At 50.7% G+C, this 19,544-nt stretch overlaps 2 protein-coding genes across 4 annotated transcripts in view; one reads left to right on the top strand and one right to left on the bottom strand.

Moving 5' to 3' along the window:
* Positions 1 to 19: 19 nt before the first annotated feature.
* On the top strand, positions 20 to 7,124 carry CDK3 (cyclin dependent kinase 3). Its single transcript, XM_044004186.1, has 8 exons — positions 20 to 1,412; positions 2,504 to 2,633; positions 3,012 to 3,089; positions 3,216 to 3,336; positions 3,436 to 3,606; positions 3,707 to 3,808; positions 4,042 to 4,245; positions 6,340 to 7,124. Exons 1-8 carry the CDS (start codon positions 1,367 to 1,369, stop codon positions 6,463 to 6,465), a joined length of 978 nt encoding a protein of 325 aa, XP_043860121.1. The 5' UTR covers positions 20 to 1,366; the 3' UTR covers positions 6,466 to 7,124.
* A 704-nt stretch (positions 7,125 to 7,828) lies between these two features.
* Positions 7,829 to 19,544, bottom strand: part of EVPL (envoplakin) — a 48,064-nt gene continuing 36,348 nt past the window's right edge. For all 3 annotated transcript variants that reach the window (XM_044000130.1, XM_044000132.1, XM_044000131.1), the window contains 8 exons: positions 16,072 to 16,250; positions 15,685 to 15,823; positions 15,302 to 15,495; positions 14,818 to 14,968; positions 12,929 to 13,012; positions 12,648 to 12,758; positions 12,425 to 12,517; positions 7,829 to 11,531 (listed from right to left, as the gene is read on the bottom strand). In XM_044000130.1, coding sequence (XP_043856065.1) covers positions 8,082 to 11,531; positions 12,425 to 12,517; positions 12,648 to 12,758; positions 12,929 to 13,012; positions 14,818 to 14,968; positions 15,302 to 15,495; positions 15,685 to 15,823; positions 16,072 to 16,250 — 4,401 coding nt within the window. In that variant the 3' untranslated portion in view covers positions 7,829 to 8,081. The remainder of the gene's footprint in view (positions 11,532 to 12,424; positions 12,518 to 12,647; positions 12,759 to 12,928; positions 13,013 to 14,817; positions 14,969 to 15,301; positions 15,496 to 15,684; positions 15,824 to 16,071; positions 16,251 to 19,544) is intronic.

The raw sequence follows: 19,544 nt of genomic DNA, 5'->3' as shown, positions 1-19,544 counted from the left end.
AAGTGACTTGCCCAGGGTCACACAGCTAGTAAGTGTCAAGTGTCTGAGGCCAGATTTGAACTCGGGCCCTCCTGAATACAGGGTTGGTGCTTTATCCACTGTGCTACCTAGCTGCCCCCTGGAACTCTATTAAATAAAGCATAGGTATTGGGACAGCTAGGTAGCACAGTGGATAAAGCACCAGCCCTGGATTCAGGAAGACCTGAGTTCAAATCTGGCCTCAGACATTTGACACTTACTAGCTGTGTGACCTTGGGCAAGTCATTTAAACCTGATTGCCCCCTCTCCCCGCCAAAAATAAAGCTTAGGTATAGCTTTTCTTTTTTAACAGTAATTAATTTATTCTGAACTTAACAGATACCAAATACAATGAGCATTTCCATATACAAAGCAGAACAGAAAAAAGAGGATTACACACATGGCTCAGGTATAGCTTATGACAGTTATACCTGTCTGATAGGTATAGGGCAAACTTTATTTGACTCACTACAGAGAAGACATATGACTCAAGGGACTAAGGAGCCCATGAACAAATACACCAACATAATATACTCAGCCAATTTGAATATCCCAGGCTATGGGACACTGTGCTGTCAAATATGGGACAAATGTTCCTCATTCACTGCAGACCTGACTGTCAGAATGACACAGCAAAAACTGAAGGAATTGACAAGGATCAGACTTACTTCAGGGAGACCCCTCTCCCCCTCCATGATGGACTTTAGCCCAGGGCTTCTTGAACTTTATCCACTGTGACCCCTTTTCACCTGAGAAATTTTTACATGACCCCAGGTGTATAGGAATATAAAATAGATATAAATAACCTTTTATTGTTGCCAAATTTTTTGCGACTCCCACATTCACTTACAAGAACCCATATGGGGTCTTGACCCACAGTTTAAGAAGAAGCTTTGCTCTAGCTCCCCAGCTGCAGAAACTGTGCTGATGGTCCTCTGCCTTCTGTGTGGAGCATTCTGTTGAGGAACCATCTCTTTGGGAGCTCAAAACACAGACAATTTCAAATTTGGGGATTTTCAAATTTGGAATTACCCACGAGATAACCCCCCAGCCTGGGAAAGTATTCCTAAGAACTCTTTGACTCGTGCCCAGAAAGGCAGAGGACGGCTAGGAAAGGAGGATCTAGGAATTCCCCTGTTAGGGTCACCATTTTCTGCTCTTGGGGTTGGTGTTAGTGGGAGGGAGAAGTCCACTCCCTCCCCTCACTGCATTCTGGCCTGGAAGTCCAAGGCAAAGAGAATGAGCCCTCCTCTCCAGGGCAGGGAGGTGGTTCTTGCAGCAAGCCCATCCCCCTGACCAATCAAATCTAGGGTGGTTCCAGTCACTGGAAACCAATCAGGGCTTTCTCATGTCCCAAGAGGCTCAGAGCACGTGTGTGGAGCTGCTCCCAACAGGTCGGTGTCTTCATCTCATCAAGTTCCTTGAGGGGGGGACAGGAAGAAGAAAGGGCAGAACTGTCAAGTTGATCAACCTTCCCCTTCCCCACGGGGGGGATTTTTCTCAATTGACCACAGTTAGGTACCTGCTATTGCCCCCGCACCAAGAGCTACTCAATGGGGGGGAGGGGCGCTCTCAGCCTGCTTCCTCCCCACCATGTGGCTTCACACCCTCCTGAAGCCAAGATGGGGAACCTGCCCCACATGCAGCCAGATGGAAACAGGGCGGGGTCCTGGAGTGCTTGGTGACCTAGCCAGTGGGCTGGGGCAGGGCTGGGGGGGCCTAGGACCCCCAGGGTCCTTGACGGGCAAGGACCCAGAGGCGAGGCTAGAGACCCTCTGGCCAGTCCCTTCCTTCCACAGACAAGGGGACAAAATGTGTGGGTGGGCTCTTAGTTTCCTGGACTTGCCATAGGTCAGGGGGTCATGGGCTTGGGGACAGGGTCAGAACCCCAGTCCCCTGGCCGGAGGCAGGCAGTAGGCCCATTAAGCCTGCCAGACATGACAGCCGCCTGCAGGGCATGTAGGTGTGCCCTTTGACCTCTGACCCCTGAGGCTGTTCCCAGGGTGCCCTGGAGGAAGGCAGAGCCAGACAGGGGGAAGCAGGGAGGGCCAGAGAAGACAGGAGGGCCTGGAGGTTTGATCCTGCCTGTTCTCCATAGGGGGCAGGAGCAGGGCAGGCGGGGGTGGGTGGGGTTGATTTCAGTGCTTGAGGAGAGCCGAGTGGGAGACCCCAAGTGCCTTGGAGGACCTGTCCTCAGGCCTGGGAGCCCAGCCTGCAGGCCCAAGGGGTGGGCGAGAGCCTGGGGGGTGGGAGGTAGAAATGGGCCCCCACACCAGGGCACAGCTAGGAGGGGGGAGCAGGGATGGAGGGGCTCAGCCCCACTGCCCCCCCAGCCCAGCCGCCCTCAGCCCCATCCTCCTTTCCCCAAGGCAGGCTGGGTCACTTGACAGGAGGGGGTGGGGAGGCAGGGTGGGCCCGACCCCTCTATCCCTGAGCTGGCCCCGCCCCAGCCAGGGAGGCTCAGGGCAGGTCCTCTGTCACCCAGGCAGCCCCACCGCTATGGACGTGTTCCAGAAGGTGGAAAAGATTGGCGAGGGCACCTATGGGGTGGTGTACAAGGCGAGGAACAAGCAGACGGGGCAGCTCGTGGCCCTGAAGAAGATCCGCCTGGACTCGTGAGTGCCGGGGGCTTCCTCCCCGCAAGCTCCACGTCTGCCTTCTCCATCAAGGGTCTCCCTCTTCCCCAGGCCCAGAGTGGCAGCTCCTCCGGGAGCGCCCCATTTGTGCCCGAGGAAACAATCTGCCCTGCCCCAGATTTCTGCCTCCCTTAGGGCCTTCCTTGCACCCTGGTTATGTGGCAAGGGAGTCTACATTTGAGACACCATTTTAGACAGGGTGGGGTGGTTCTTGTGCCCAGAAAGTAAGGGTGGGTGGGGGTTGGGGGCATTTCAAATGCAATATAGCCAGGCCCTCAAAACAGAAGCTGCCCCCTTGGCTCCTGCCTCCCTTCCCCTTGCCCCAATCTCATTCCCTTCACCCATCCTGTACTGCAGGGAGACTGAGGGTGTCCCCAGCACCGCCATTCGGGAGATCTCCCTTCTCAAAGAGCTTAAGCACCCCAATATTGTCAGGTAAGTTGGAGGGGAGAGGCTGAGGACACCGAGAGGGTGGAGGGCCCCAAGCTGCAAGGCCCCGCCCACCCACCTCCCCCTGATGGAGAATGTATCTCCTTTTGGTGACTGGAGTCTTCCCACCAGGCTACTGGATGTGGTCCATAGCGAGAAAAAGCTATATCTGGTGTTTGAGTTCCTCAGCCAGGACCTGAAGAAATATATGGACTCAGCTGCAGCCACAGAGCTCCCTCTGCACCTGGTCAAGGTAGCCCGAAATAGAGGGTGGGGATGGTGGCACTTCCCAGCCATGCAGGCCCATCTACCCTTCTGCTAAGCCACTTGCCTGCTTGCCCTTCTGTTCTAGAGCTACCTCTTCCAGCTGCTCCAGGGGGTCAATTTCTGCCATTCTCATCGGGTCATCCACCGTGATCTAAAGCCCCAGAACCTTCTCATCAATGAGTTAGGTGCCATCAAGCTGGCTGATTTTGGGCTGGCCCGGGCCTTTGGCGTGCCCCTGCGTACCTACACCCATGAGGTACTGTTGGGTTAGGGAGCAGAGTTCTTCTTGTGTGTGGGCTGGACTGCCGCTCAACCACCAGGGCTGCCCAGAGTGGCACTGGCTTCTGCCCCTACAGGTGGTAACCCTCTGGTACCGTGCCCCTGAGATTCTCCTGGGCTGCAAGTTCTACTCAACAGCCGTGGATGTCTGGAGCATTGGTTGCATCTTTGCAGAGATGGTAAAGGGGGACAAAAGGGGCCCCCAGGAGGGTGTGTTGAATTTAGTCATAGGCTCAGTCTCCTGGGGGATGTATGATAGGGCTAGCTGGAGGGCTGAGAAAACTAGCTATACCTTACAGTTAAGAATCCCTGCACATGGCTCTGGGGATTGGATTCTTCTTAGAGTGGGATTGGGACTAGGAAAAGGAAGTAGGCCCTGGGGGTAACAAGGAATCCTCTTTTCTTCCTGCAGGTGACACGGAAGGCCCTTTTTCCTGGTGATTCTGAAATTGATCAGCTGTTCCGAATTTTTCGAACCCTGGGCACACCCAGTGAGGCCATGTGGCCAGGGGTCACCCAGCTGCCGGACTATAAGGGCAGTTTCCCCAAGTGGACCAGGAAGTCGACAGAGGAAATTGTGCCTAGCCTTGACCCAGAGGGCAAGGACCTGCTCATGGTAGGTGTATGAAGGATGGAAAAGAGGGTGTTGGCCTGTAGCTATTGCTCCAGAATCAGGTCTGGTTAGGGTGAGGAACTTTGGCTGCTTTGGCAGGAGCCAATCCAATCAGCCAGGCTGACCTTTTTTTTGTCTTTGGCATTTAACTTGTTCATCCCTACCTCTTTTTTTTTTTATCCCTACCTGGTTAATTAGAACCATTCCCCCTGATATTTGAATAGCACTTCAAAGCTTGCCAAGAGCTTTATATTTGATGCTCACAACTATCCTGTAGAGGAGGTAGAACTACTTTCGTCTCCATTTTACAGATGAGAAGACAGATAGAGTAGTTAAGTGATTTGCCTGGGGGTCACACAGCTAGTAAGATTGGGTCAAGATTTGAACCTGGGGGTCCGCTAAGTAGGGCAGTGGATAAAGCACTGGCCCTGGATTCAGGACCTGAGTACAAATCCGACCTCAGACACTTGACACTTAGTAGCTGTGTGACCTTGGGCAAGTCACTCAATCCTCATTGCCCCACCAAAAACAAACAAACAAAAAGATTTGAACCTCGGATTTCCTGGCAACAAATCCATTGTGCTGTAGTGCCTCTCTTGGGCCTATCTTCCCTATTCCAATTCTCACATTTAAAACTGTTTGTAACAACATTGAACTCTTACTGCCCTTTCATTTTTCATCTGGAATACAAATTCCCTTGAGTTGCACTATTGCCAATCTGCATGTGTTTATTGGTGACTAAGTCATTTTGCACACGGTTCAGATGTTCTAATGTATGGAAAGTGTGTTGTAAACCTTAAAAATGCCATATAGATGTCATTCAAATAGCTTAACTTCTCTGGATCTTTGTTGTTGTTTAGTCATTTAGTCATTTCCAGCTCTTCATGACCATGTTTTCTTTGCAAAGATACTGGAGTGGTTTGCCATTTTCTTCTCCAGTGGATTAAGGCAAACAGAGGTTAAGTGATTTGCCCAGGGTCATATAGCTAGTGAGTGTCTGAGGTTGGATTTGAACTCAAGTCTTCCTGACTCCAGACCCATTGCTCTATCCACTAAGCCATGTAGCTGCCTCTATTTCAGTTTACTCATCAGCAAAATGGGAATATTATAGAACCTATTTCACAGACTTAAATTTAAACTAAATTTATTAATGATGAAGAAACTGAATGATTTTTTTTTGGGGGGGGTGAGGCAATTGGGGCTAAGTGACTTGCCCAGGGTCACACAGCTACTAAGTGTTAACTGTCTGATTTGAACTCAGGTCCTCCTGAATCCAGGGCCAATGCTCTATCCACTGCGCCACCTAGCTGCCCCTGAAACTGAATGATTTAACTGCTCTGAACCTGTGTCCTCATTTGTGAAATAAGAGTAATGATAGCACCTACCTAACAGGTTTTTGGAGGATCAAATGGCAATGTGTGTAAAGTACTTGGCAAAGTCCAAAGTGACATACATTTGATAAATGTTATCATTATGGTTTCTAAGGCCCACGTTGGCTGCCCCCAAACCCATAGGACTTAATCTGGGGGGAGCACTTTCTATACCAGTAAGGCAAGACTCCAGGGAAACTGAGGCAGAAAACTGCAAGGGACTGGGTGGACCTGGTGTGAGCCACAAGAGCTACCCTCAAGACCTGGCCTTCATACACCACAGTTTCACCATCATGTTCCTGGTCTCATTAACCTTTTCAAGAAGAACCTGTCCCAACTTGAGCTGGGAGGGGAGCAGGAAAGCTCAGTGAGGAAGGGGAGAGGTTGCTTGACTCACCCACAGTTGTTTAGAAGAGATGTGGGATGGCTCAAGAGAAAGGAGAGAAGTCTCTCTACAGGTTCCAACATTTTTTATTCCCAAATTGGGTCACATCCCAACTCTTCCTAGCAGTCAATTTCTGCTCGACATTCTCCCGAAGAGCTTCCCACCCAGATAAACCCTGAGGCTCGTCGGGATGGCCTTCTGCAGACTCCTCTGGGCCTAGGCTCGTGTTCTCCTGACGTGATGCCCTCCTGTCCTCATCCTCATCCTCCTCCCCACAGTCCTAGGCGACTGAGGAAGAAGGCAGAAAGAGCCCATTAACATGCTTCTCTCCTTCCTTTACAGCAGCTGCTGCAGTATGACCCAAACCGGCGCATCTCAGCCAAGGCAGCTCTGACACATCATTATTTCTCCACCTGCAAGTCATGCTCGGCCCCACATCAGTGCATGCTGGAGCATTTTTGCCGCTGAAGGGGACAGGTGTCCAGCTTCTACCCTCTTCCCCCTCCTTCTCAGGCCCGATCCCCAAAGTCCCTTCTGCAGTTCCGGTTCTATCTTTCCCTAATACTGGGGCAGAATTATAGGCAGGATGGGCTTTGTGTCTAGGTTCAGCCGTGTCCTGGGGACCCCGAGGGGCTAGGTTTGGACCAGTCCTTCTACCAGGTTAGTGAAAGTTCCCGTGTTCTTTGTTGGGTTTGACAGCATCACTTCAGAGTGGAGGGCACAGATGCCCCGTAAGGGAGGAGAGGCGAGAGAGCAGCTCCCTGGTACCTAGGAACACTGGGGGGTGGCACTCAGAGAAAGAGGGCCAATTTTTTTTCTTATCCACCTTACGCCTTAGGAATTGATCTCTTGACATCACTGACCTTGTCCAAACTTTACCTTCAGCTCAAGAATTTCAGGGTAGAGGGGATTCTGCTTCTGCACCCCACTTCCAGCCCCCCTGCTGTTCTTTTGGGGTTTAAACTGTTTAGGAAAGAGTTTAATTCCATTTAGAAGAGTTAGAGGAGAGGGAGATTTTTCCATACATGGTCAGTGGCAAGTATGTGAGTTGGGTATATTTTCAGCAGTTAACTGTTTACCTGTGATGCATTTGCATTCATTTGGTCCTGGAGTTAAGAATAAGAAATAAAAATAACGTTTCTGAGCTTCATGATGTCTGGGCTTTCAGTGGAAAGGGAGAAGTCAGCCTGGCGATCCAAGGGGCTGAAGGTAGCTCCTGGGCCAGGGGTTCTTAACTTGAGGTCTGTGGACTTTAAAAAAATAGATTTTGATACCTGCTTCAATGTAATTCATTTTCTCTGTGATCCTAAGCATTTTATTTTATGCATTTAAAAATATTTTTTTCCAGGGGCAGCTAGGTGGCACAGTGGATAGAGCACTGGCCCTGGATTCAGGAGGACCTGAGTTCAAATCCGGTCTGGGACACTTAACACTTACTAGCTGTGTGACCCTGGGCAAGTCACTTAACCCCAATTGCCTCACAAAAAAAAAAAAAAGTTTTTTCCAAGAAGGGAGCACAACAATGAATAAGAACCTATACCCTGAAGAGAAAGAGATTGAGATGTACAGAGCTCAGACAGCAAATAAAATGGGGAGAAGATATTCAGGGGAGGCAGGAAGTCCTATTTCAGTGGGGAAGAGTTTGTATTCCCCATTATGGATCTCATCCTAGACCCAGAATCAGAGGCAGCAGAGCATCCCCCTTCCACCCACCTGGGAGAAGTCTTCTCAGTTCTCAGCAGGTGTCCCCACCCTTCCTGCCCCAACCTGATACATTTATCCCATATTTCAATTAATGACATTCCAGACTCTGAGACAGTGGGGGAGTTTATTGCATGCATTGGGTTGGAGAGTGAAGACAAAGTCACACTGACCTCTGGGGCTAGGGAAATGTGGTTAGTCACCCAAGGTAGGGAAGCTCAGATACAGAGTCCACTCTTCATGATAAAGCATTTGAATATAGAGATCAAGGATCTGGCTGCCTTTGGAGGATAAAGGGAATTTTATTTAGCTAAAAAAAAAAAGATGTATGACGTTTAACACATGCCTTCACACCTGCTTGGCATGCACAAGGAGCACTTCCATTAGCACAGATTGCGAGGCAGAGAAGGGGAGGCTGTGCGGTAAGAACAGTAGTTCTCTTGGGTTGCGGGAAGGAGCAGCAGGCCAGTCATTGGGTCTTTCCGGCAACGGGTCATGGCTTCCTTGTAACTTAACCGCTCTTTGGAGATGGGGTCGATCAATTCTTTTTCATAGCTGGATTCATCCTGGAGGAGCTGGGCTAGCTCTTCATTGATCATACCAGACAGCAAAGCTTGGGGAATAGGAATACGGCCTGTTCTCTTGGGGTCGATGAGTCCTCCAGTGAGGTGTTGAACCTGCAAGTGAGTCAGGGCACTCTCTCGGGGCATCCAGCCCTTCTGGATAGCCTCTCCCACTGACAGCCTCTTCCTTGTGACAGGGTCTTCAATGCCAGTGAAGGCCTTCTGAGCATTGAGCAGCCTCTGGGTAGAAGTGTTCTCGATCAGCCCCCGGTCAATGGCCTTGTGGACAGAGTAGCGTTCCCGTGTCAGGAGATCCACGATGCCTCCTGTGGCTGCCTGGGCCTCGAGCAGCTTCTGCCCAGTGATGGGGTCCAGCATCTTCCTACCCACGGCAGTCTTGATGTTGCACTTGTTGTCCGTGGCCGTATCGTAGATCCCCGCGATGGGAAAGGTGTCATCGCTGAGGCCAAGTGAGGAACCAGGGGAGAAAATGCTGGTGGTTTGGTGGCTCATTGCTGGGGAAGGGAGGGGAGATTTGGAGATGATAGAGCCGATGGAGAGTGGGGAAGTTTTGGTCTCTCCAGCCACCAGGAGAGCAAACTCGGAAATAGGAAGATGGCCATCCTTGTAGAGATGGTACTCCTCCTTGGTGATCCTTCTGCAGCGCAGGGCATCCTCAATGGAGTATTGCTTCCCACTTTTCTTGTCCAGGAGAACAGAATCCTCTCCACACGGGGTCATGGTGGTGATCTCTTCCCAGTCACATTCCAGTTCCTGCAGCTGGATGTACTGTCCCCTATCTATGATGCCTCTCTTATAGGCTTCATATGGTGACATGTCTTTCCCCGTTTCCGGGTCTAAGATGGAGATCTTCGTGGAAAGGTTGGTCTCTCTCAACTGGGTGTCCTGATTCATCTCTTCTTGTTTCACTTTGAGCTGGAGGTCCCGTAGAGTCCTCTCCTTCTCATAGATCTGATCCTTCTCTCGGAGAATAGCCTCCTCCAGATGGGAGAGCTCCTGGCCTCGCTGGGCCCTCTTCTGCCGGTCACTTTCTGTCTTCTGGCTGAGCAATCTGGACTCCTCGTGCAAGCACAGCATCCTTTCCTGCTTCTGCCTCTCCAGCTCCCTCATTTCCTTCTCTAGCTTCGCACGCTCCTGGCTGGCCTGGCTCCGGGTTTTCTGAAGGTCGGCCTCTTCCCGGGACCAGGTCCTCTTCAGTGCCTCGGCCCTCTCGATCCTCTCCTTGAGTCTCCTCACATCCTCCTCCCTGTTCTGTCTTGCCGTACGATCCTTACTGAGCAGCTCCCAGACGCGGGACCTCTCGTTCTCTAAGACGCGGTCCTTCTCCACCCGGATCACTTCCTTGTAGATGGTCTTCTCCTGAGACTTGGTCTTCTGCAGGACATCGATCTTCACCTGCAGGTTCTTGCACTCCCGATGTAAGTCTGCTACCCGGTTCTTCTCACTGTCCAGATCCCGCCGCAGGGCCTCTGTAGACTTCTCCAGATCCGGGTCCTTCTCCAGCTTGACCACTTCCTCCATGATGATTTTCTCTTGCACGGCCGGAGGCCGCTGCTCCATCTCCTGGATCCTTAGGCTCAGCTGCCGCATCTCCTGCTCGATTGCCAGCTTTTTGTCACGGTCCTCTTGGAAACTGAGGAGGTTCTCCTTCTCCTCCACCGTGGCCTGCAGCTGCTGCACCTCCCGCTCCAGCCTCCGCCTGTTGGCCACCTCCTCATCCAGGCTGTGGCTGAGGCGACTGTGGTCCTCATGGAGCTTCGGGTCCATCTGGGTCACCACCACTTCCTTGACCACCACCTTCTCCTCAGGTCTCCTCCTCTCCAACAGCAGGTACTTGTTCTGAAGCTCGTAGACCACATCTTCAGTTGCTCTCCTCTTCTGGACTGCGTCTCGCACCTCCCGGCGGAGACGTTCAGCCTCTTTCTCCAGCACTGGGTCGCTCTCGTAGCGTATCACCTCTTTGTTCACCATCTTGGTCTCAACCTTGGTCCTCTCTCTCTTCCATTCATCCCGCTCTCCCTTCAGTCGGATGAGTTGCTCCTGAGATCGGCCACTGGTGTTGACCAGCTCGTTGAGCTGGGCCTTCAGCTGGTCAATTTCCCTGAGGATCTCTGGGCTCTTCTCATGTTTCACCACCTCTTGGATCACTTCCTTGTATTCAACAGTTGGCTTCTGGGCCCGGAGGATGGTTAGCTCCGGCAGAAGTCCCTCCACCTCCTTCTCCACGGCGCTCCTCTTGTGGGAGGTGTCCTGGAGCTCAGCCCTGAGCCGAGCGATCTCCTTCTCTGTCTCTGGATCCACTTGGAAGATCTCATTGACTCTCTCCTTGAACTCCACCTTGGGCTTCTGCTTTTCCACCACACTGTACTTGCTATGCAGGTCCTTCAGCTCCCTGGTCAGCATCACGTTCTTCTTCCTCTCCTCCTCAATGAGGTTCCTTAGCTTCATGGACTCTTTAAGGAGCCCCGGGTCCTGCTCCACTTTCTTCACCTCTTTCACGATGACCTTAGGTTCCATAGAGCTGATCTGCTGCTCCAGCTCCTGGGCACGAGCCCGTAACTTGACCACCGCCTCCTCCGCCACCTTCCTGCGGCCAGCATCCTCCTCGATCTGCCGCTTCAGAGCCCAGGATGCCTTGACCATTCCGGGGTCCTTCTCCAACTTGACTACCTCCTTCACCACGACTTTCTCCTTCACGTTTGCCACCTTCTGTTCCAGAGTCACCAGTTCCCTCTTTAGCTGTTCCAGCCGGGCAGAGAGGGTGGCATTGTCTCCCCGAAGATGTTCGATCTCAGCATTGATCTGGGTCGCCTGGTTGTCCAGGGTGGGGTCCCTCTTGATCTGGGTGACTTCCTTGGTCAGCAGATGGGGCTGAATGTGCTTCTTCTCCTTCTCCAGTTGGGCTATCTGCCGGTTCATACCTTCCAGGTCTGCCTTCATGCTGGCCCACTTCTTGCCCTCCTCTTCCACCTGGTATTTCATTTTGGACAGGCTGCTCTCAAGCTTGGGGTCTCGGTAGAACTCCACCACTTCCTTTTCCTCCAGCCTTTCCACAGGCTTCTGGGTCTTCAGCAGCAGCAGCTGCCTCCTCTGCTCCTGCAGTTCCTGCTGCACCTGGGCCACCCGTTTCCTCTCCTCTTCCAGCTGGGACTTCAGAGCCTGTGCCTTTGACTCTCCGCTGGCCTGGCTCTGCTTCTCTGACCACTGCTTGGGGTGGTGGGCCAGCTGGCTAGCCTCACTGATTTCCTTCTGCAGAGAAACAGGGGAAAGAGTGTATATGGCATGAGGGATCAGGAGGAGGACATTTCCCTTCCTCAGCCCATCAGCTCAGTGATTCCTCCCTTTGGTGCCTATGGGGAAAGTGTGGCTGAGGCCCTAAAACACTCAGAAACCAGCAGATTTGAGGGGATCGAGGCCCAGTGGAATGCCCTCCCAACAGGCTGGGCAAATAACTGTGATGCCATCCAGGCTGGGCGTCCCAGTCCTGCTACCCACCCAGCCTTTCAAAAAGCATAAACTTGGGGCAGCTAGAGGGCACAGTGGATAGAGCACCGGCCCTGGAGTCAGGAGTACCTGAGTTCAAATCTGGCCTCGGACACTTAACACTTACTAGCTGTGTGACCCTGGGCAAGTCACTTAACCCCATTTGCCTCACTAAAAAAAGAAAGAAAAAAAAAAGCATAAACTCTCACTTCTCCCCCATATGGTTTATTCTTTGCATCCCCTCTAGAAAAGAGAGTTCCTTGTACTTTCATATGAAGAGGATCCCCGGGAGGAAGCATTTAACAGCCCCTCTCCCTCTTCTAGTCCCCCAGCCTGGGCAGTGGGAGTCTATTCTTGGATAGGCTGTGATTTCTGGGAGCCCAGTGCCTACAGAACGACACACTCAGGATCTACATCCTGCAGGAGCTGCAGGCCAAGAAGGCTGAGATGTGCCTCTGTGGAGAGCTACAGGCAGGGAGTGCCACCTTTCTCAGCCTGCCCATGTCCCTGATGTAGGGCTAGGGAGACAGCACTGCTGAATGATCAGGAAGCACTCTGAATGGACAGGGGAGGCTCCTGGATGCTATCACAAGAGTGGGCACATTATCTCTGAAACCAGAGCTGGGCTAGGAAAGGGATCCTAAGAAGCAGCTTGGTACCTTTTCCAACACCTTCTTGGCAAACTCCAGCTGACTCAGCTGCTGCTGTTTTTTGGCAGCAACCTCAGTGTATCGAGTAGTGAGGTCCTTCTCCTGGAGTTGGGAAGGGAGACAGACAACAGGGTGGAGTCAGTTCTTTGGGTGGCCACTCCCCCAAATCTATGGGGGAGCAGTAGGCCGGGAAGAAAGAAGTAAAGGCATGGAGACTGTAACCCAGCCTTACCTGGGCCTGGATGCTGTCCTGCAGAGGAGTGATCCGAGGTCTCTTGGGAGCAGATCCAGTCATTGTGGGGTCCAGGGAACAACGGTACTTGTCTGCCTGCACCTCATAGTCCTGTAAGGGGGGAGGAGGAGGAAGGGGAAGAAGAAGGGGAGGGAGAGGAAGCAAAAAACCTAGCAGTCAGAGGGATAAAGGGGAGGAAAGGCATCTCTTGGAGAAGAGAGACGGGCAGATAAATGGAGGAAGGAGGAAGAGAAGGAACAAAATTGAGGAAACACACTAACCTGGAGAGCAGCTTGCAGGTCCTGAGATAGGTGGAATAGTGTATTCTTGTCTTTCTCTTTATTCTGAATTTCCTGTACCAGACGCTAGATAAGAAAGAAAGAAGAAAAATCAGTAAAAGCCCAGGGCTGGGAGGGAGCTGCCTCTTGAGCCAAAAAAGAATCTCACATTCCTTTCCTCTCATCCTCTAGGGACCCTCTGGGGCAATGAAATAAAATGAAAGGGAAGGAGATTCTAACAATAGGATAGACATGTTCCTTTCACTTCATGTCTTCCATCATCCCACCAGCATGGCCCTATGGGTAGTGGCCAAGAATACTCCATATACCCCCTCTATGGAATTATTATTATTATTATTATTTGGTGGGGCAATGAGGGTTAATTGACTTGTCCAGGGTCACATAGCTAGTAAGTGTCAAGTGTCTGGGGTCAGATGTGAACTCAGGTCCTCCTGAATCCAGGGCCAGTAGTTGCCACCATGCCACTGTGCCACCTAGCTGTCCTCTGTGGAACTCCTATGTAAGGCTAGCCCCATGGGATTAGAGAATCAGAGATTTAGAGGTCATTGAATGCAATGCCACATTTTACAGATGAGGAGACTGAGACCCAGAAGTTAAATGACTTGCCCAAGGTAGTAACAGAGTTATTAAGAGTCAGAGGAAGGATTTAAACCCAGATCTTTTGACTCAGGGTCTCAGGTTCTTCCTAATTCCCTAATTGGAATGTGGCACTAGGGGGCAGCTAGGTGGCACAGTGGATAAAGCCCCAGCCCTGGATTCAGAAGGACCCGAGTTCAAATTCGGCCTCAGACACTTGACACTTACTAGTTGTGTGACCCTGGGCAAGTCACTTAACCCTCATTGTCCCACAAAAAGAAAAAAAGAAAAAAAAAAGGAATGTGACACTAGACCCTTCTCCCAGACCTTAGAATATATAAGCTCATAGATTCAGAGCTGGAAGGGAATTTAAAGATTATGAAGTCCAACCCCCTTCACTTTTTACAGAGAGATTAAGTGATTTGTCCAGGTTCACACAGCTAATAAGTGTTTGATGGAGCTTTTGAACTCAGATCTTTTTTGAGTCTAAGCCCAACACTCTACCCATTGTACCCCCCAGGTGTCTCAGATGGGCTTGCAAATAGATCATTTTACTGGTAGCTGTGGATTAATCTCTAGCTCTCAAGGCTGGGGATTAGGAAGAAAAGGGTAGGAAAAAAGAGAAGACATGAGTTGTTTTAACCTCTGCAAACTGTTATCTACTGGGGATTTGCTCGGCCTTTTGTTGTGTAGAAGCTGTCTAGTCTTGGATGATGGACAAGGTCCCTCTCCACCTCCAGCCAGCCAGCGTTGAGCTGGTCTTAGGAGACCAGGATGTAGCTTGGAAGAATTTCTAAGTGGGTCCAATATGCCCTTTCTCCATTGACCAACAGCTTGCATGTTGGACTTGGACATTTTCCAGTCATGGCCACCAGAGGGAAGCATGTGCACACATATAGAAAATTAAATGACAAGAAAATTGAACCCTATTTAGTCCTCTCTTCCTCCCCTCTGCTCCCTTCATTTTATAGACGAGGGACTTGAGACCCGGAGGAGTTGAATGATTTGTCCAAGGTCACGGATTCAAATCTAGGTCCTCTGACTCCAGCCCAGTTCCCTTTTCATTGCCCATTCTGCCTCTTTGCTTCTCCCAGGATTTGGGAGCATGGGAGCCCTGCCTCTCAAAGGGTTGGCCTCCCTCCGAGGTCAAAGGGGCAGTTGTCAGGGAGCCTTTTTCATCCTTGCAGAGGGAAAGGAGCTTAGGGTCTGGCAGTGACCTGAGCCCACGGAGCCCCTGCCCAGTGGCGTGGCCACCTCCGCATACGTTCACTTTTCATTGGATGGTCCCCTCTCACCTTCTGAGATTGCAGCTTGTAGTTGATTTGACTGGGCCCATCAGTGGGCCCCAGCTCATTGCGGGGGAGATGCTCCATCCAGGAGCGCAGGTTCTCCCTGTAATTCTTGAACTGCTGGTAAATGAGGCTGGCATCTTGCACTGCCTTCTCCCTGGGGAATGGGCAGGGAAGAACAGACAAGCTCAGCCCGGGGACCTGACCCGGGGCCATGGGGAAGGGCCAGGCATAGGAACCATGACTGAGGATCTAGGGAGAATGAATCAGGGGCCCCAAGGGATAAGCAGATGTTTTGATGATTCATCACCTGCCCATGGCTTCCTGGGGCCAGGTTAAGGGGGGTACCATGGGTGCAAGGGGCAACAGAAGCCTCCAGTTTAATAGACCAGAAGACTAAGGCAGAGGGAGAAGGTTTTGACTCAGGAGCACATACAAATGGTCTCTTTCTGCTTTTATTCATCAACCAGCCCCTCCCCTTCCTCCTCACCGAAGGTCCAGCTGATCCGCCACGGCATGGTAGCGGTCAGTGAGCCCCTGCACTTGACGCCTCTGTCGCGGCAGGTCTTGGCAGAATTCTTGAAAGTTGTTCTGTAATGCCCCACAGCCATGTTCTGTTGCCTTCAGCTCCCGGTGTAGGCCCAGGACGCAGGACTGCTGCTCCCGTAAATCCCGTCTTTGCCACTAAAGGGGTGGGAGCAGGGTCAGCCCCTACATAATTCCACACTGCATGGGCCCAGATTCTGATATCCCTTCCCATTGGCCTCTTTGCATCCACCTCTACATATCTTTCTCATCCACTCCCACACAACCAAGGTTGTGTTCTCCCTAGTCTCATTTCTAAACATACTATCACCCACCTGGACCCCTTACCTGCAGCTGGCTGATGCGTTCCTGCAGTGATCCAGGGCTGGCAGTGATGGGGGCCTCCTGGATCAGGTTGGACTCAAAGCCCCGAATCACCTTATCTGATGCCTGGATCTGCTGTTCTAGAGCACGGGCTGCTTTTGCCCTGGGAGAGAAGAGGGGGAGAGAATCAGAGATTTCTTTCTCTTTTTTTGCAGGGCAATGAGGATTAAGTGACTTGCCCAGGGTCATACAGCTAGTAAGTGTCAAGTGTCTGAGGTCAGATTTGAACTCAGGTCCTCCTGAATCAAGGGCCATGATCAGATTTCTACTGGCCTTACCTTCCCCCTTCCCTCCCTCTCCCCCTAACCCTCCCCAGGTCAGTCCCTATTTATGACCCATAAGAACACTCACTTTTCCCCGTAGAGATTGCAGAGCACTTGCACATCGTTGTATTTGTTCTTGACATTGTTAAGAGTCACTGGCAGATGAAGCACAGCAGGCCCGGCTGGCTTAGAGGACAGGAAAGACTCACATTCCTTCTGTGTGGCCTCTTTCTCCGCTTCCAGGCCCTGAAGCCTCCGGGTGATGTTCTGCCGAGAGAAGGGTGGATGTTTACCGTGGATCCAAGAATTCTTAAATCTATAGCGTGACCACCACTTACTGCTTTGCCACTCAGGGCCCCATTGGCACTGGGGCTCTTCACCCAGAATAATCGACCATTTGCCCAGGGAGCTGGTGGGAGGAGAGTAAGCTATACCATTAACAGCGTTGGGAATGGATCAGCAATGAATTCTGCTCCAATTGTGCTTAAGAGCACAACTAGTCAGACCTCATTAGGAGTGTTGGGCTCCATCCTGGGCACCACTGCCCCAGAATGCCATTAATAAGCTGAAGAGTGTCCCAAGGAAGGTAAGCTCCTGGATGGAGCATCTCCCCCGCAATGAGCTGGGGCCCACTGATGGGCCCACCTACCTCCCTCCTTCCCAACAAATGACCTCAGCAAGGACCTCACCTCCTGCTTGCCTCTGAATCCTTTGAATGCCACTTTCTCTCCCCAAACATCCCATCTCTAGCTGGAAATGGCTCCATGAATTCCCCTCTCAAACCTGGTCTGCATTTCTCCTGTGCACTTAAATAACTCTAAATAAATAATTATGTTCAGGGTGTTCCAAAGACCTTAGTGCCACTTTAGGCTATTAAAACTTTGGGATATCCTTTATAAGTCTAACTCTAATAAATATTTTTCTGGTAGCCTGTTAGTACCATGAAGTTCATACAGCATTTGATTCTGCTGACCACCACCTCCCTCTTTCCTCCTCCCTTGATTTTTTTTTTTTTTGGTAAGGCAATTGGGGTTAAGTGACTTGCCCAGGGTCACACAGCTAGCTAGTAAGTATCAAGTGTCTGAGCCCGGATTTGAACTCAGGTCCTCCTGACTCCAGGGCTGGTGCTCTATCCACTGCACCACCTAGCTGCCCCTCCTCCCTTGATTTCTATGACATCCAAGTTGGAACTTAGATGGGGCCACTGGGATCTTGTTCCAGATCCCAACATGGTAGGAGGGGTGGTGTACTTTCCCACTATCCATTCCTGGAGCAGCTGTCCAACCCACACAGTCCCTTATTGACCTCCCCAGAAAGCACCCTAGCATGCTGGGGGGTATCACATCCTTCTTCTAGGGCCCTCCTTTCCACTGGGGTGGACTGTCCTTGATGCCCTATCTGCTCTTGGAACCCATGCATACCTGGAATCATCAGGGGACAAGCCATGGGGATTGGTGGCAAAAGGGTTGGGGCCTGGATGCCAACACCCTCCCTTTTCCTACCAGTACCCATCCTCAATCCCTAACTTCCTTTGCCCCACCTCTGTTTCCACTATGCCCTCTGGCATCTTCCTCTGTTGTTAACAAACTCCTCTTCATTTCTTCCATTCTCATTCCTTCCATTTTTTGTTGCTCCCTGAAACCTAACGTTCTTCCAAAGATACCATATTTCTTGGTACCCTCTCCAAGGCAGGTTTCTCCTCTCATACCCTAAGAAATAGTACAGCAGAGTGGAAAGAACACTGGCTTTGGAGTTAGAGCACCTGGGTTTAAACCCTGCCTCTGGTACTACCTATGTGATCTTTGAGCAAATCACTTAACTTCCTTGGGCCTTAGTTTCCTCATTTTTAAAATGAAGAGATTAGTCTAGATGGCCTTTGAAATCCCTTCTTGCCCTAGATAAATGGGGATCAATGTGTCTGGTACATAGTAAATAGTAAATACACTTAATAAATAGTAAGCACACAGTAAGCAATTAATGTTTCCTTTCTTCCTTTCATTCTTCCTTCCTCCCTCCCTTTCTTCTTTTTTTATTTTAATTTTATTTACTTATGTAGTGGGCCAATGAGGGTTAAGTGACTTGCCCAGGGTCACACAGCCAGCAAGTGTCTGAGGTCAGATTTGAACTCAGGTCCTCCTGAATCCAGGGCTGGTGTTTTATCCACTGTGCCACCTAGCTGCCCGCCTCCCTTTCTTCTTTCCTTCCTTTCTTTCTCCCTCCTACCTTCCTTTCTTCATTCCTTCCTTTTTTCCTTCTCTTTCTTCATTTCCTTCCTTCTTCTCTCCCTTCTTTCCTTCTTTCCTTCCTTCCTTCCTTCCTTCCTCCCTTCCTTCCTCCCTTCCTTCCTTCCTTCCTTCCTTCCTTCCTTCCTTCCTTCCTTCCTTCCTTCCTTCCTTCCTTCCTTCCTTCCTTCCTTCCTTCCTTCCTTCCTTCCTTCCTTCTTTCCTATGACTACTGCCTTGACACACAGGGCTAGGAGGCAGAATTGGTCTATATCCTGCTCCCCACTTTCAGAACCTCCCTCTGCCACCATCACTTAGTAGGCATGTCTCTATTTTACATTCACTCTATCCTGTCCAGATCCTTGTTGCTATCTTCTCTGGACTCCCAGGTCATTCCTCCTCCCCCTCCCCAGTAGGTGTAGTACCTGACTCAGTCTTTTCCACCCCAACCTCTGCTCCTGTCAAACTCCATAGCTTCCTACTTCTTCAACATTATCAACTCCCATGATCTCTATCTACACACTCTACTTCAGTCATACACAGTAATAATAGTTCTGTCTTGGACATTCCATTCCCACCCCTGCTCCACTGAATTTCACCTAGGTGTCAAAATTCCTAGCTATGGCACTGCATGACACATCATTCTTCTGATGCTCCTACTTTTCTGGCTGTGTTTGGAGGTTTTTTGTTTGTTTGTTTGTTTTGTTTTTTTGGAGTAATTGTGTCAGGAACTCTGAGCGTTTACTGCCTTTCCTCTGCCATCTTGGTTCCATCCCTGTCCTACTTTTCTTTCTGGCTCTTCTACCTCCTACCCCTAAACATAGTCGTACCCCCTAAAAACCATACCCCCTTCATCTTCCTTTCTCTTCTTATGTTCTCTCTCACAATGCTTGCCTTCAACTAGCCCTCTATGCAAAAAGCCCCCCCCCCCTCACCAAAGGATTAAAATTTTTTTGTGGGGCAATGAGGGTTAAGTGATTTGCCCAAGGTCACACAGCTAGTAAGTGTCAAGTGTCTGAGGTCAGATTTGAACTCAGGTCCTCCTGAATCTAGGGCCGGTGCTTTATCCACTGTGTCACCTAGCTGCCCCCTCACCATAAGATTTGAGAACCTCAGCCTTATTTCTAAGTTCCAATCCCGTGTTTCACCTCCATCTGGATGACCTGCTACCACAAGGGTTCTTAACCTGGGGGTAATATCTTTTTTTTTTTTTAAGTGAGGCAATTGGGGTTAAGTGACTTGCCCAGGGTCACACAGCTAGTAACTGTTAAGTGTCTGAGGCCAGATTTGAACTCAGGTAGTCCTGAATCCAGGGCCGGTGCTCTATCCACTGCGCCAC

Source organism: Dromiciops gliroides, chromosome 4 (assembly GCF_019393635.1).
Source record: "Dromiciops gliroides isolate mDroGli1 chromosome 4, mDroGli1.pri, whole genome shotgun sequence".
Classification (NCBI taxonomy): domain Eukaryota; kingdom Metazoa; phylum Chordata; class Mammalia; order Microbiotheria; family Microbiotheriidae; genus Dromiciops; species Dromiciops gliroides.
This window is presented reverse-complemented; position numbering and strand designations above follow the sequence as displayed.